The sequence below is a fragment of the Leuresthes tenuis genome, unplaced genomic scaffold (genome assembly GCF_036924035.1).
Source record: "Leuresthes tenuis unplaced genomic scaffold, fLeuTen1.0.hap1 SCAF_28, whole genome shotgun sequence".
Classification (NCBI taxonomy): domain Eukaryota; kingdom Metazoa; phylum Chordata; class Actinopteri; order Atheriniformes; family Atherinopsidae; genus Leuresthes; species Leuresthes tenuis.
In genome coordinates, this window is record NW_027325382.1 from 37,501 (window position 1) to 52,757 (window position 15,257).

The 15,257-nt window shown below is 45.7% G+C and overlaps 2 protein-coding genes across 4 annotated transcripts in view; one reads left to right on the forward strand and one right to left on the reverse strand.

The window, feature by feature from the left end:
* The window catches only part of elk3 (ETS transcription factor ELK3), a 9,158-nt gene extending 4,497 nt beyond the window's left edge, over positions 1-4,661 (forward strand). For 2 of the 3 annotated variants that reach the window (XM_072379094.1, XM_072379095.1), the window contains exons 3-5: positions 1-649; positions 1,596-1,718; positions 3,727-4,658. The exon at positions 1-649 is cut by the window's left edge and continues 56 nt beyond it. In XM_072379094.1, the coding sequence (XP_072235195.1) occupies positions 1-649; positions 1,596-1,718; positions 3,727-3,819 (865 nt within the window). In that variant the 3' untranslated portion in view covers positions 3,820-4,658. Of the gene's footprint in view, positions 650-1,595; positions 1,719-3,726 lie in introns of all 3 variants that reach the window. The other variant, XM_072379096.1, reaches the window with a different exon arrangement.
* A 2,326-nt stretch (positions 4,662-6,987) lies between these two features.
* Positions 6,988-15,257, reverse strand: part of cdk17 (cyclin dependent kinase 17) — a 56,446-nt gene continuing 48,176 nt past the window's right edge. The window contains exons 6-17 of the mRNA XM_072379101.1: positions 12,444-12,500; positions 12,230-12,344; positions 11,879-11,973; positions 11,711-11,773; positions 11,036-11,159; positions 10,734-10,854; positions 10,547-10,644; positions 10,362-10,467; positions 9,984-10,026; positions 8,472-8,562; positions 8,318-8,395; positions 6,988-7,926 (exon numbers count right to left, since the gene is read on the reverse strand). Coding sequence (XP_072235202.1) covers positions 7,886-7,926; positions 8,318-8,395; positions 8,472-8,562; positions 9,984-10,026; positions 10,362-10,467; positions 10,547-10,644; positions 10,734-10,854; positions 11,036-11,159; positions 11,711-11,773; positions 11,879-11,973; positions 12,230-12,344; positions 12,444-12,500 — 1,032 coding nt within the window. The 3' untranslated portion in view covers positions 6,988-7,885. The remainder of the gene's footprint in view (positions 7,927-8,317; positions 8,396-8,471; positions 8,563-9,983; positions 10,027-10,361; positions 10,468-10,546; positions 10,645-10,733; positions 10,855-11,035; positions 11,160-11,710; positions 11,774-11,878; positions 11,974-12,229; positions 12,345-12,443; positions 12,501-15,257) is intronic.

A 15,257-nucleotide genomic window follows, 5' to 3' on the forward strand; every position in this document is an offset into this window, starting at 1 on the left:
CGAGATCCTGAAGATGGACCCTGTGGCCGTGGAAGCAGGTCGGAGCGGCGAGGAGGCCGGCGGGGCCACATCAGATCCTGAAGCTGACGATGAGGACGGGGCTGAGAGAAACCAGTACCTCCACTCCGGCCTGTACTCCTCCTTCACCATCAGCTCCCTGCAGCACCCCTTAGAACAGAACCGGCCAATCAAAACTGAGACCAGACCCAGTTGCCATGACGACACGTCCTCAGTCATCCGATTTGTAGCCAACTGTGGCCACCCACTCCTCCCCTCGACCTCGCCCCCATCCTCCACTGAGAGCTCCTACCCCAAGCCGTCTCCTCGGCTGGCCCGCTGCTCCTCCCCTCTGCAAAGCCCCGCCTACCTGCAGAGGAGTGGGCGGAGCCAGAGCACAGGGTCTGAAGATGTTGAGCCAGATGCCCAGCCTCTGAACCTGTCATCTGGTCAGAGGGAGAGGTTACAGTGCACGGCGACGCCAGAGAGGAGGGGACTGGCCAGTTATGCTCCTCTGAAGGGCAGAAAACCAAAAAGCTTGGAAATCTCTGCCTCCTCGCTGCTCCTGACAGGAAGTGACCTCGTTTCCATCGCCCTCAACAGCCCCGCCCTGCCCTCCGGGTCCCTGACCCCCGCCTTCCTCACTGCACAGGTACGACATGTCACATTATTCATGAAGTGCCACCCCCATAAAGGTGAGGAGGCACCCACCGAGGAGGAAAGAGAGCTTTGTGATGCAGAGTGAGACGGAGTGAGGGGAGGAAGGGGGGAGGGAGCTAAGTGAAGCCATATGTTCCCGACGCTCCTGATTCACTGGCAGCAACTGGCTGACCAAAACAGGACACTCTGACTACATTCAGGCATTCAGCTGACGCTCCCATCCAGACCGAGTAATCACACACTGCTGTGTTCACTCCTCGTTCAGCACGCTCACAGCAGCACTTACCGGTTATCTGAAGCCTCTTTTCAGACTCAAACCAAGCATCCTGGTCCGGTTAGACGTGGACCACTTTGGAAAGTTCTTTAAGTAAAAGATGGTGGCTGCTTCTTTTAGATTAGATGGTTTGGCAGTTAGCTAATCATGAACTGCTAAACTGGCAATCAAACCACAGAGACCGTGAACTGATCAGAGGACGTGAGCAGGAGTTAAAAACTATGTTTGAGGTAGAGAAATGACCTGAACAATGACTAAAAGCTGTAATATCTTTTTACAGACAACTTCCTTCCATTCAGAGGCATTCTTGTGTTTTTTAGCCAGCGAGTAGAAGAGAGCTGATGATTGTCATGCAGCAAAGGTGCCTGGATGTATCCAAACCAGGGCCCTTGTGGTTCAAGGTCAGCACATTTAAAGCTGAAGGCCACATCTGAAAAACAGTTCTACCACTAAATCTGCTCAAAGGAAGGGGAGTCTTCCTCCAGCTTTCAGTGTGTGGCTGCTGAAGGAAAGAAAACCAGTTTGGTTTAAACATTAGTGGACAGACTGAAATAAGACGTGTGAATGGACCCTCCTGAGCAGTGGAGCCATTCGGACTCTGGACCCGTCTTCTCTTCTTACTGAATGTATCCTCTCATGTTTAACGTGTGTTTTATCACTTCAGACTCCCTCAGGTCTGCTGCTCACTCCCAGTCCTCTGCTCTCCAGTATCCACTTCTGGTCCGGCCTGAGTCCAGTGGGACCCCTGAGCCCCGCCCAGCTGCAAAGCCACGCCCCCCTCTTCCAGGTAACCCTCATTTATTTGCATGACCATGCATGAGAGGCCCCTCGTAGGCTGCCAGCACTTACCTGGTTCAGCTACCTCAGAATTGACCCGAACTTCTTGAAACCAAGGGGCTGCATGATGTGACTGAGCTGCAGTTACATGTGGGGGGGGACTCGTCCGATATTCAGCCTGTTAACTGGATACTGGGACATCACCATGGCAACCCATGGCTGATATTTACCTGGAGGGTCCTGGCTGTGTCGCATTAACTTTTTCATTTAGCTGGGTCATGTCAGCACTGGAAATAGTTTTTAATGCTGGAACTGACTTTTGAAACAGTGATTTATGTTTACAGTGAAGATCTATTTATTTTTATACATTTGAATTAATTCATTTATGCCAAATAAATATAGTGGAATGAAAGGCTCAAATACTCAAATTCCCTGTCATTAATATGACAATAAATGACAAAAACAATCGGCTAAATTCTTCTTATTTTAAACACCAGCATTGGCCCAGACTTTGACAGCCGTGCATCTCTAATTAGGAGAATTTCTTTGGTTTCCAAATACATTTAAGACTTATATCACAGTGACCTCTGACCCGTGCCCTCAGGGCTCCCTTCCTGTACAGATCCACTCGGTCCGGGCCAGACACATTGAGTTGTTCTTGTTGATGTAGCCACAGGGAGTTTACCTGGAACACACATTTCATACATGTGCAGTAAATACATGTACAGTAGGAGGGACTCTGCACACCAAGCTTCTGCTGACTAATCGTGGTCATAATAAAAGTATGATAGTATCTGCACAGGACCATCTACTGACTTTACATCCTGTGGACCCAACTCTCAGGAAATATAATTCCTAACTTTTTCATCAACTAATGGCAAAAGAAGCAAGTTAACTTTCATCTATGCTGCAGTCGTTATTCTGACCTAAATTACAAAGTTTCACCTAAAACCTGCCGTAGAGCCTTTATTAAAGTCCAACTCAAAGACTAAATCAACTAAAATGTCCACCTTAATGAATATTTATCATTTTTCTAAGATTATTTTGTATCTCGGTTCCCTAAGTAGCAGAATGAAAGAAAACTAGTTGATCTACTTCATTCAAACTCTACCCATCAAACCAAATTAAGTATAATGTAGCTCCACCCCTCAATCCCAAGGATCCCCACAAACTCCTCCAGTTTACAGCTAATCTGTGGTCAGATGTTTGTGTATGTGAGAGATTCACCGTGTGCCAGCGTTTCAAAATAAGCTGCAGATGTTTCCGCTCTAGTGTGGACCAGAAAAGGGGGCAACTTCCTGTTGGCTCGGGGGGAACCAAGAGGGTCGCTTGGTCAGGAGTCCCTCCCATCAGTCTGGTCTGGCTTAAAAACAGAATAAACTGTGTTGTGCTCCCCAGAAAGTGATGTCCTCGGATTTAAAACCAGAACAAATTTAACATAAAATCCACTCAGCTCAAAGGTTTTATCTTTCCGTTTTAGAGCAAAAGTAATTCTGAGAAAGTGAAGATTACGGAACTGATCCTCCATCAGGGCTGCTGGTTACTAACCAGTAACCTGGTTACTAACCAGCTGTGGAACCAGCTCCTCAGCCTCTGAACTATGTGCTGTTGTTCCTTCAAGGTCTGATTAACCTAATTTCAGTGTTTTATTCACTTCAGCAACAACTGAAAACTGCTTTTCTCACTATGAATTAATGAAATAAATCTATGTTACCAGTCAATTTAAAGCTATAATGGAACCCTCTCAATAATGATGCAGAGGGTACGTTTCAGTGACATCTAGTGGCAAAGTTGCAGACTGCAACAAACTAAATACCACCTTCATCACCCCCCCATTTCCTTTGAGGTTACCAGAGAAACCCGGCGGTGCCTCGTGGTGGAAGAGGCAGATATAAACTGCTCTGAAACCTTTTGTTATTCTCAACTCTAAGTTAATGATATAAACTTTACGGATCTGTCTTTTGAAGCATTGTTTTGGTGTAACCTCTCCTCCTTTAATCCCACCTGTCCCCCTGCAGTTCCCCAGCCTGCTGAATGGACACATTCCTGTACCTTTACCCAGTGTGGACGCCTCTCCTCTGCTGCTCTCCTCAAGCTCCCAGAAGTCTTGATGCCAGCCTGAGCGCAGAGAGCAAACTGGAGCTGAGGAGGCTGAGGAGGCCCATCAGCATGGACTGAAGGACCAAAGCAATAATCGTTAAACTCGTGTTAAACCGCGCAGGACTGGGACTCTCTGTGAGACAATACTCCACAGAAAGAGTTGGAGTGGAATTTCTTATGTTTACTTCAGGGTATTTTTATCAACTGTGTTGGAACCTAAAACAAAGAAACTGTCAGACCTCATCATGCCTTTAATCTCACCCCCCTGTGTGTCAACATCCATGCAACGTGCTTTAGCTGCCATGCTGAACCCCAGCACCCCCCCCCCCCCCCTCAGTCAGGAGATCTGAGGAAAACTCTCGTCAGGATTCATGAGACTAACACGCCTGCACTGAGCTGAAGCTTTACAAGAAACACTTGTGGGCAGAATCTGGTCCTAAGCTAAGCTAACTGGCTATTTGCTCTCATTTAATTATTAATAATTAAATATGAGCAATAAAGTGAATCAGTCATAAAATCTAAAATAATGCACCTGGGGCCACGACTGGATAGTAGTGAGGAGTGATGGTACCGTCTTCTTGCCTCTTTAAGTGGAACACATGAAAAAATGTGCCGTTATGGATGTTTATTTGAACTCTTGACTTTACCACAGTACTGAGCTCTGACTTTTTCCTGGATGTTTTGTTAATTCACTTCTCTTCTAAGCCTCTTGTGCCTTCTATAAAGTAACATTCTGTCCATGTTTTAAAGGCTTTCATAGACATTCCTGGTCCAAATTTTAAAAGAGGGTTTTTTGTGGTTGTAAAATGGCTCCGGGTTATTTTTCTTGTAAAATATATTCTCAACAATTTTCTTGGTTCCTGCAGTTTTTAAAATAAATCTTTGTATCTTGTGCAAAGACTTTTTTAAAATCCTAAAATCAAAGAAGGAGAGCGACTCAGTCAGTTTATGAAACAGATTAAATTTACTTTTGATGGTTATGAGAAATAAATAGTTCCAGTAAAAAGAGTCACACACCAACTGTTCACCGGCAGCTCAGTGAGGTCACAACACAGCAGGCCTTCCATGCATCAGGCAGGCGCACGGATCCACGCTCACACACGCTCATTCACACATCTGAAAGAGTTTTACAATGATAAATATTAAGAAATCTCCTTTTGTGCATGTTACTGCTGTTCGTGAACAAAAGTCCTATCATTAGAAACACTGTTTGCAGTTTACAGTGAAATAATCCTTTTGTTTGAGGAATGCATAAAATTCAGTGAAGCAGGAAACATACAGACTCAGTAAATGGTGCTAAGGGACAATGGATCAACAGGATCTCTGCCATTAATATAATGACTTTTCCTGTTTACAGCACTTCTTATTTCATGCGTCAGCTTCATTCAGAGCTCGATGGAAAAATAATTCTGTCACCTACAGAAAAGATGAGCCTCTTTACAGGATTATTTCACTATTAGCTACAATCTGTGTTTAATGTGAATGTTATTCTATTAATGGTTTCAGATATTAGCTTTACTGGTGCTTCTCGCACTCTTCTAGCCTCTAATCAGTAAGTTCTAAGGAATCTTTTACATCCCAAAAGACAAAACATTTGACATCTCATTCAGCTGTTGAGCAAAACAAGAAAACCTCCCTCAGATCCTCTGAAAACGTACATTTTCCACGTTTAATACTCAATGCACTCCTGCTGTTTGTTTAAAACAAGCTCATGCGATGCATTTGTGCTCCAGTAAGTGCAGAAATGGGTTTCTACCTTCTATATTTGTTGAATTTAGCTTCAAAATAGTCCTTTAAAGTTGTGCTATTTGACACTGAGAGACAGCCACACTGTTCTGTCATTTTTTCAAATTTCAGGAAATATCCTTAATGGCTGCTGTGCAGAGAGCTAGAAAGAAGATTGATATCACTCTTTTGTTTGTTGGTGATGTGCAGAGCTTTTCCTGCACACTCGTAACAATGAGCTGAAACTTGGCTTCTGTAAGTTCTTCTGTGCTTCAACTAATACAGAAAATCATTATTTACCTAAATTAGTTTCAACCAACTGCTCACAAATGATATAATACTGAAGTCTGAACATAATATGTTAAGCACCTGGTTAGCTTGCTAAAGCTTAGCTTAACTAGGTTAGTTATGGGAAGCAGCCTCACAGGAAGGAGCACCTATATTTAAAGAGGGTACTTCTAGCTAAGAAACAGCTGAGCATAGTTCAAATTCTTTTTGCCGTGCTTCCATAATCAAACTGAGAAAATGATATATTAGTGAGCTATAAAGATATTGTTGGGCTACTTTTATCACCTTTAAATTCAGAGGTCCGGGTCATTTTATTCGTGCTAAGCTTAGAAAACTTAGAGTGGTATCAATTTTCTCTAAAGGAAAATCTCCCTTTTCATTGTTCCAAAAGCAATAAAAGAGCTTTTGGTACCAGCTGAAAACAGCACAGCACCAAGAAAAATACACAAACCACTAAACTGAGTGCAGTGGACACCAGTAAATACCTGTAACAGTGATTTAGGGGATCATTCCTTTGCTTCAGTAAACATATTCAAAACCAAAACTTCTCAACAGGCTTCATCCTCCTCCTCATCCTCTGCTTCACCGTCAGCTGCAAACAGCAGGGATTCAAATCTCAAATTTCAATTTGAAATCAGTTTTTCTGTAAATGAGAGCAGTGGTCCAACACAAAGTGGAAAATAAGCAAACACCCCCCCTTCCCCCGTGTCCCGCCTAGAAAACATGCCACATGACAGTTTTTCACAAGAAGTCAAAGGTCACAGACACAGAACACATCTTAATACTGTTGGGTAAACCGAGCCACGCTGAGGCGTCCCTGACCAGAAAAAGGAAAGAAGTAACATGCTGGAGTTCAACCGGATTCCTTTTTCCATTTTCTCTCTGAAAGTCCTGAAGTTGGCAGTTTTAAGATTTTAAGGAGTTCTTGTCGGCTTCCTGTGAGGTCACATGACTTCCTGCTGAACGCCGGAATTCCTTTCAGTCGAGCTTTCTACCGGTGATCCCAAGCGTTCGCCTCCCTCAGTGCCTCACCCCCCTCCCTCAGTGCCTCACCCCCCTCCCTCAGTTCCTCACCCCCCTCCCTCAGTTCCTCACCCCCCTCCCTCAGTTCCTCACCCGCCTCCCTCAGTTCCTCACCCCCCTCCCTCAGTTCCTCACCCGCCTCCCTCAGTTCCTCACCCCCCTCCCTCAGTTCCTCACCCCCCTCCCTCAGTTCCTAACCCCCCTCAGTGTTGGTCCCGTTGCTGAGCCAGAAAGGTGAAAAACAGAGTTGCATGTTTCTGGGCTCCGTTTGCTTCTTTAACACCTCTGTCATCAATCCACTCACATATAACACCCCCCCACCCCCCAAAAAACAAAAGTTCATCTGAAATGTTTAGGAAAATTGATGTTGGCAGATCCAGAGGAACCCACCCCCGATAAACCAAAACCATCCAGTGTTGCAGTCTTTCTAAACCTGGAAATGTTATAAGAGTTCAAAAGGAAGCTCAAAGGAGAATAAAACATCATCTCCAAATATATACACACCTTTATATATATACATACATACACATATATATATGTATGTATATATATATGTTCATTTGTAGATGCACATACTTCTTTAAAGCCTAAAGAAGCTGAAACTTTCGGTCTCCGAGGACAACGAGAACAACTTGGATCACAGCGTCGACATCAGCTGAATTTAACTCAAAAGAAGCCGGAGAATCAAAGTCAGAGAAAGAACAGAAACCTTACTGACCGCTGAGCTGTGCATGGCGTCTTGAGTTCACATCATGTGCACACACACACACACACACACACACACACACACAGACACACACACAGGCAGGCAGGCAGGCGCACACACACGGTGTGTTACATATAGACAGTAGTAGTTTAGCAGCAAAAAATTCAACTTCACCCCCAATAAATAAACAACTGATTCAACTCAGAGTCACTCGTTCAGAGGGTGTGTGTTTATGTGTGTGTGTGCAGGTAAGGGGTGGTGCATGTCGCTCCGGGGGGAGGCGGGCTCATGCGAGAGGTTGGTGGGAGGTGTCGATGAGGTGTCTCCAAAAAGATTTAGAAAAGCATGCTCTGCCTTCTGTTGATCTTGCTGTTACCTGGGGAGGACAGAAGAAAACTACATTACCCACAATGCCCCAATTAGCCTTCATCACCTATAAAATGATAACTTTTAAAGCAGTTTGAAAGCAGATATCCAGTTACGTGTAACAAGGAAAAAAAACAATGATGTCATCACTGATGATGTCGTCATGGTGACCTAAACCGCTTTGAAAGAAAGTCTGAATTAGGACAGGCGGCCTGGAGGTCATTAGGAGTGTCGCTTAAAAGGCATGAAGGTTTTAACATGACCCAAGATTCCAGTTGCATTATGGGAAATGTAGTTGTCTGAGCTGGCTTCATACTATTCCTCTGAAACTTTCTTCCATCAGTGTCTTTTTTATCTGATGATGTAACACTCTCAGGTGCTGTGGTGGTGCCTCCACCCACCTGACTCTGGATACGAGGCGTTCCTGTAGCCAGGGTCCCTCTGCAGCTGCACTTCTTTTAATGTGAATATTGATATACCTGAAACACAGGAATGAGAGCTTCAGCCTCCACCGACTCACAGAAGACAGGGAGAGGAAACTGATTCTGTTCTTACTCTCAGGCAGTGTGTGGACTCTCATCCCCAGCTGCCTGAAGTAGGAATGGTTCATCGCCTCTTCGGCTGAAATCCTCGCCTTTGACTCGTACTGTGAGCATTAAAAACAAAACTTACAATCAGCAGCTGAAACTATGACAACAGGGAGCATGTGGACCCTCACTGACAGAGCTGCTCCCCCTGCTGCCAACATGTGGTACTGAAAGACTTCATATGTTCTGATGCTTTTACCATCATAACAGAACACAGTAAGAAGGTTAAAGACACATAAAACATCTGGTGATCTTTATTAACCTCAGCAGGTGTTGAAATTAGATCAGTCCAACAACATTATTCATTGAACAAAAACTGCGGCAGAACACAGAAGCAGGGTGTGAAAAACTAAGTTATAATGGATGAAGGCCATTTCCAAACAGTTTGTCAAACACTTCTGGAGTGGACATCCCAGCAAGGTCACCCCAAGGTGAAAAAGCCCAGAGCTACATCTCAGACTCTACAGGCCTCAGCTAGCATGCTAAAGGTTAAAGGTCACCCCAAGGGGAAAAAGCCCAGAGCTACATCTCAGACTCTACAGGCCTCAGTTAGCATGTTAAAGGTTAAAGGTCACCCCAAGGTGAAAAAGCCCAGAGCTACATCTCAGACTCTACAGGCCTCAGTTAGCATGCTAAAGGTTAAAGGTCACCCCAAGGTGAAGAAGCCCAGAGCTACATCTCAGACTCTCCAGGCCTCAGTTAGCATGCTAAAGGTTAAAGGTCACCCCAAGGTGAAGAAGCCCAGAGCTACATCTCAGACTCTACAGGCCTCAGTTAGCATGCTAAAGGTTAAAGGTCACCCCAAGGTGAAGAAGCCCAGAGCTACATCTCAGACTCTACAGGCCTCAGTTAGCATGTTAAAGGTTAAAGGTCACCCCAAGGTGAAGAAGCCCAGAGCTACATCTCAGACTCTACAGGCCTCAGTTAGCATGCTAAAGGTTAAAGGTCACCCCAAGGTGAAGAAGCCCAGAGCTACATCTCAGACTCTACAGGCCTCAGTTAGCATGCTAAAGGTTAAAGGTCACCCCAAGGTGAAGAAGCCCAGAGCTACATCTCAGACTCTACAGGCCTCAGTTAGCATGCTAAAGGTTAAAGGTCACCCCAAGGTGAAGAAGCCCAGAGCTACATCTCAGACTCTACAGGCCTCAGTTAGCATGTTAAAGGTCAAAGGTCACCCCAAGGTGAAGAAGCCCAGAGCTACATCTCAGACTCTACAGGCCTCAGTTAGCATGTTAAAGGTTAAAGGTCATGGCAGCACAGCTTAGGTTTGCACAGCTTTACTTTCTTTGTGTGTTTTCCTGGCATCAAATTCAACAGTTTGTGTTTTCACTGAAGACAACTTTTTATTTGTGTCTAATAAGAAAAGTTCTGAATGTAAGTCCTCTGCAAACTGTTTGATCCTCCTCATGTTTTATTGTTAAAACTGAATATTTTCATTCTGGGTGAGGTGCATTCTGGGAATTGTGTCAGATTTACTCACTCTGAGGAAAGCCAGCAGCAGCTCGATGCCCTCGCCATCCAGCCTAAAGAAGAAGAAGAAGTTTACTGTCTGCCTTTGTGGGGTTAAGCAGAGTTTATGGCCGTGGCCTGACGTGCACCTCCACGGACCGTCAGGGCTGTGATTGGTCCACAGACACACACACAGCCACACACCCCGAGGCCTGGTGATGCAGAGCAACGTGTTCCCTTGGCGCAGAATTTCAAATGCTCAATGACTGCGTCATGTCGACGGCGTTACAGAGAAGCATAAACTGAGCTTTGCTGGGAGGGGGGCAGGGGATTTCCTGCCAGCAGCACACTCAGGAGCGCACAGCGTTACTGTATGACAGCAGGAAGGAAGCAGCACACGGCGCAGTACCTGGGGGCGTGGTTGATCAGCGGCTGCGGCTTGTATTTTGGGAAGTTGTAGGATTTAAACTCTTCGATGGAGGAGATCCCCGGCCAGGTCTCCTCCGCCGGCGTGCCTGCAGTCACACAGTTACAGCAGGTCAGACACCGCCATGCTCAGGGTTTCTGTGGTAAATATCTGGAGGAGACACTCACCCAGCAGCCTGAAGATCAGGTGGAGCTCGTCCTCCACGGTGGAGCCCGGGAACAAAGGCCGACCTGCAGCCATCTCGTAGAAAATACAGCCGACGCCCCTGGAGACGCACATGATGTCAGAGGGAGATGGTACCTACTACCCTGATAATACCCCGTTCCACTGTGGAAATGCTGTGAAGGTTCGTACCACATGTCGATCTGTGTGGAGTACTCCGAGGAGCCCAGCAGAACATCAGGAGGCCGGTACCACAGAGTCACCACCTCGTTGGAGTACGTTTTGGTCGGGACAGACTTCGCCCTCGCCAGACCTGCACACACACACACACACACACACACACACACACACACACACACACACACACACAAGAAGGAAAGCATCTATACCAGTGAAGAGCAGATCCAGTGTATGTTAACATATCTTAAAGACCCTCCATCTTGAGGTTTTACTACCTCTGTCCTACAGAAAGTTCCTGCCCAGGCTCTTCTTACCAAAATCAGCCAGTTTGAGCTCCCCTCTCTCGTTGATGAGGAGGTTCTGAGGTTTCAGGTCCCTGTGGAGAACTTTCCTCTTATGACAATATGAAAGCCCTCGCAAAATCTGGAACAGGAAGATCTGGAAAAGCATGTTTAAATGGCTTGATGTTATTAACATATCATGAGCAAAAGTCTTCAGCCACCAATCCTTATCTCTCATGATGAAGACTCACTGAAACAAGGTCCAACATAAATATAAATACAGAAAATGAGGCAGAAACAGAGCTTAAAGTCAATATTTGGCCTGAGCGCCTTTATTCTTCAACACAGCCTTCCTTCAATCCTATTTTCTGTCTGTCAAACTGTGTTTTCTTTGCTGTTTTTCATAGATGCAGCTAAAGAAATGGGAACAAATGATGTGTCTTTGTGACAGGCTGCTGGTAACAAAGAGCCTAAAGATCCAGTTTAAAATGGCTTCTTTGCTAAGTTGTCTGTTCTGTGTCGACACAACACTGGTTCATCCCTTGAGTTAGGAGCCTTTTTTCTGCCTGAAGGGTTCAGAGGTCAAAGTTACAAGGACTGGAGTAAATAATGCTTGGTGTAATCTGTCTAACTTCTACATGATTTTAGGTCCCGACATTCGTTCTTTGGACAGTACCACCTCATCCTGCTGATCTCTGCTGGACCCACCTTCACATTGTGCATGCTCATGATGTTTCCACAGTCGTCCATGTACTGCTTCAGATCTTTGTCCTACAAGCAGAGAGGACACCATCACAAAGGAAGTCCACACCATGAGGAGGAGCCTTTCTACCACAACCAGAAGGTGCAAAACAGCTAAAACTTAGAGAGAGTTACCAGGTACTCAAAGACGAGCGTGAGGCTCTTGTCAGTGTGCACGATGTCGTGTAACGTCACGATGTTGGCGTGTTTCAGATCCTTCAGTAACGACACTGCAGAGACAGAACGAACAGAAGAACACATGCAGCATTTTACCTCAAACTGCAGATTAAACAGATCTGAGGTGGCTTCAAATATGAAGCTCATAAAACTCCTCAGATAAATGCTAAATGATACCTTTGCTAACGCTCTGTTTCATACAAGCAGCTACTCGTGATAAATGGAGGATGAACTCCAAGCTGTGCTCATAGTGAAACTAATTCACCAGCATTAAAGCTTGTTGGAAGCCGAGTGTCATTAAGCGGTCACCTTCTCTGATGGCGGTGCACGGCGCCCCCTCCTCGTGTTCCAACCGGATCTCCTTCAGCGCCACCAGGTTGTCCGTCAGCTTACTGCGTCCTTTAAACACCGTGGCGTACGTTCCCTGAAAGCAACATTGTTGGAAAGCGAGGGAAGGAAGCGGAGGTGTGATGCATGTTTTTGCTGATGTTGGTTAGTCAGATGTTTTTTTAGGTGTCCTCACCTCTCCAAGCTTGTCTAGTTTAATGTACGTCTCCAATTTCCCAAAACCGATTTCAGACTGAGGAGGAGACAAAGGAAGAAGTCAGAATTAGGCAGTGAAAAAGTTACCATTCCACTAGTTAGACAGGGTTCAAGGCTATGGCTAATTCTGGGTTCAGTCGTCTTCCAGCTCCTGCAGCTCATCTGGTGTGGTCCCCATCAGGATTAAGATTAAAAGCTCAAGTTAATCCAACTTCAGATGAACAACAGCAACACATATTTATTTATTTAACAGAAGCAGTGAGTGAGAAACTAAGTGAACCCCTGATCCAGCAGCTTCAGCAGCAGCTTCAGCAGCAGTGTGTGTAAAATTTCAGTCAGACTGTGCTGTCATGACCTTTAACCTTTAACATGCTAACTGAGGCCTGTAGAGTCTGAGATGTAGCTCTGGGCTTCTTCACCTTGGGGTGACCTTTAACCTTTAACATGCTAACTGAGGCCTGTAGAGTCTGAGATGTAGCTCTGGGCTTCTTCACCTTGGGGTGACCTTTAACCTTTAACATGCTAACTGAGGCCTGTAGAGTCTGAGATGTAGCTCTGGGCTTCTTCACCTTGGGGTGACCTTTAACCTTTAGCATGCTAACTGAGGCCTGTAGAGTCTGAGATGTAGCTCTGGGCTTTTTCACCTTGGGGTGACCTTTAACCTTTAACATGCTAACTGAGGCCTGTAGAGTCTGAGATGTAGCTCTGGGCTTCTTCACCTTGGGGTGACCTTTAACCTTTAGCATGCTAACTGAGGCCTGTAGAGTCTGAGATGTAGCTCTGGGCTTTTTCACCTTGGGGTGACCTTTAACCTTTAGCATGCTAACTGAGGCCTGTAGAGTCTGAGATGTAGCTCTGGGCTTTTTCACCTTGGGGTGACCTTTAACCTTTAGCATGCTAACTGAGGCCTGTAGAGTCTGAGATGTAGCTCTGGGCTTCTTCACCTTGGGGTGACCTTTAACCTTTAGCATGCTAACTGAGGCATGTAGAGTCTGAGATGTAGCTCTGGGCTTTTTCACCTTGGGGTGACCTTTAACCTTTACCATGCTAACTGAGGCCTGTAGAGTCTGAGATGTAGCTCTGGGCTTCTTCACCTTGGGGTGACCTTTAACCTTTAGCATGCTAACTGAGGCCTGTAGAGTCTGAGATGTAGCTCTGGGCTTCTTCACCTTGGGGTGACCTTTAACCTTTAACATGCTAACTGAGGCCTGTAGAGTCTGAGATGTAGCTCTGGGCTTCTTCACCTTGGGGTGACCTTTAACCTTTAGCATGCTAACTGAGGCCTGTAGAGTCTGAGATGTAGCTCTGGGCTTTTTCACCTTGGGGTGACCTTTAACCTTTAGCATGCTAACTGAGGCCTGTAGAGTCTGAGATGTAGCTCTGGGCTTTTTCACCTTGGGGTGACCTTTAACCTTTAGCATGCTAACTGAGGCCTGTAGAGTCTGAGATGTAGCTCTGGGCTTCTTCACCTTGGGGTGACCTTTAACCTTTAGCATGCTAACTGAGGCATGTAGAGTCTGAGATGTAGCTCTGGGCTTTTTCACCTTGGGGTGACCTTTAACCTTTACCATGCTAACTGAGGCCTGTAGAGTCTGAGATGTAGCTCTGGGCTTCTTCACCTTGGGGTGACCTTTAACCTTTAGCATGCTAACTGAGGCCTGTAGAGTCTGAGATGTAGCTCTGGGCTTCTTCACCTTGGGGTGACCTTTAACCTTTAACATGCTAACTGAGGCCTGTAGAGTCTGAGATGTAGCTCTGGGCTTCTTCACCTTGGGGTGACCTTTAACCTTTAACATGCTAACTGAGGCCTGCAGAGTCTGAGATGTAGCTCTGGGCTTCTTCACCTTGGGGTGACCTTTAACCTTTAACATGCTAACTGAGGCCTGCAGAGTCTGAGATGTAGCTCTGGGCTTTTTCACCCTGGGGTGACCTTGCTGGGACGTCCACTCCTGGGAAGATTGACAGCTGTCCTGAATGTTTTCCACTTGTGAATAATCTTTCTCTCTGTAGAATGATGGACTCCAGATAGTCTGGAAATGGCCTTATAACCCTTCCCAGACTGATGGGCAGCAGCAGCTGCTTCTCTGAGATCTTTGCTGGTGTCTTTCCTCCTTGGCATCATCTTAACACACACCTGAATGCAGTAAGGGTTCACTTAGTTTTGAACTCACTGCTTACGCGTTTTGTTTTTGTACTGACACAGTGCAGTGGTCACAGAGGTTTCTTTTTCACCTCATTTTATGACAGAAAAAAAAGATAGTTTATTGTTTTTTATCATTAAAAAGGGTGTACTTTCTTTTCCACGCGACTGAACACAAAACCCTGAGGTTTTAAGCCTTTTGTGTAAACTCAGAAACTAGCTGCATTGCGCTGGCATCGTCCTCCATGATGAATGTTCTCTTCTGAGGGCATGAAAGACCCTTAAAAACCTGAAGAATAAACATGATAAAGAACCATGTTTAAACCTAAACCTGAACACGACCCACACTGGTAAACTCTGACTTACACTCAGAATTATAGAATCCTTTGGAGAGTGAAACACAGAAATTAAACATTCTCCGTTGGCAGCATTGCCGGGTAATGACAGATTCAGACTCAGTGGGATAATGCAGGTGTTCCTCCTGTTCCTGCAGCTCCAATGTTTCCAGATGGTTTCACTGCTGCTACGTTACACAAAGATCTGCATCATCAGGCTGAAAGTAGGAGGTGAGCACCTGTGACTCCAGGTGAATCCCTCCTTGGGTCTCACTGGGCCAGTTGCCATGGACACCAGCTCAGGGGGAGTCTGGCAATA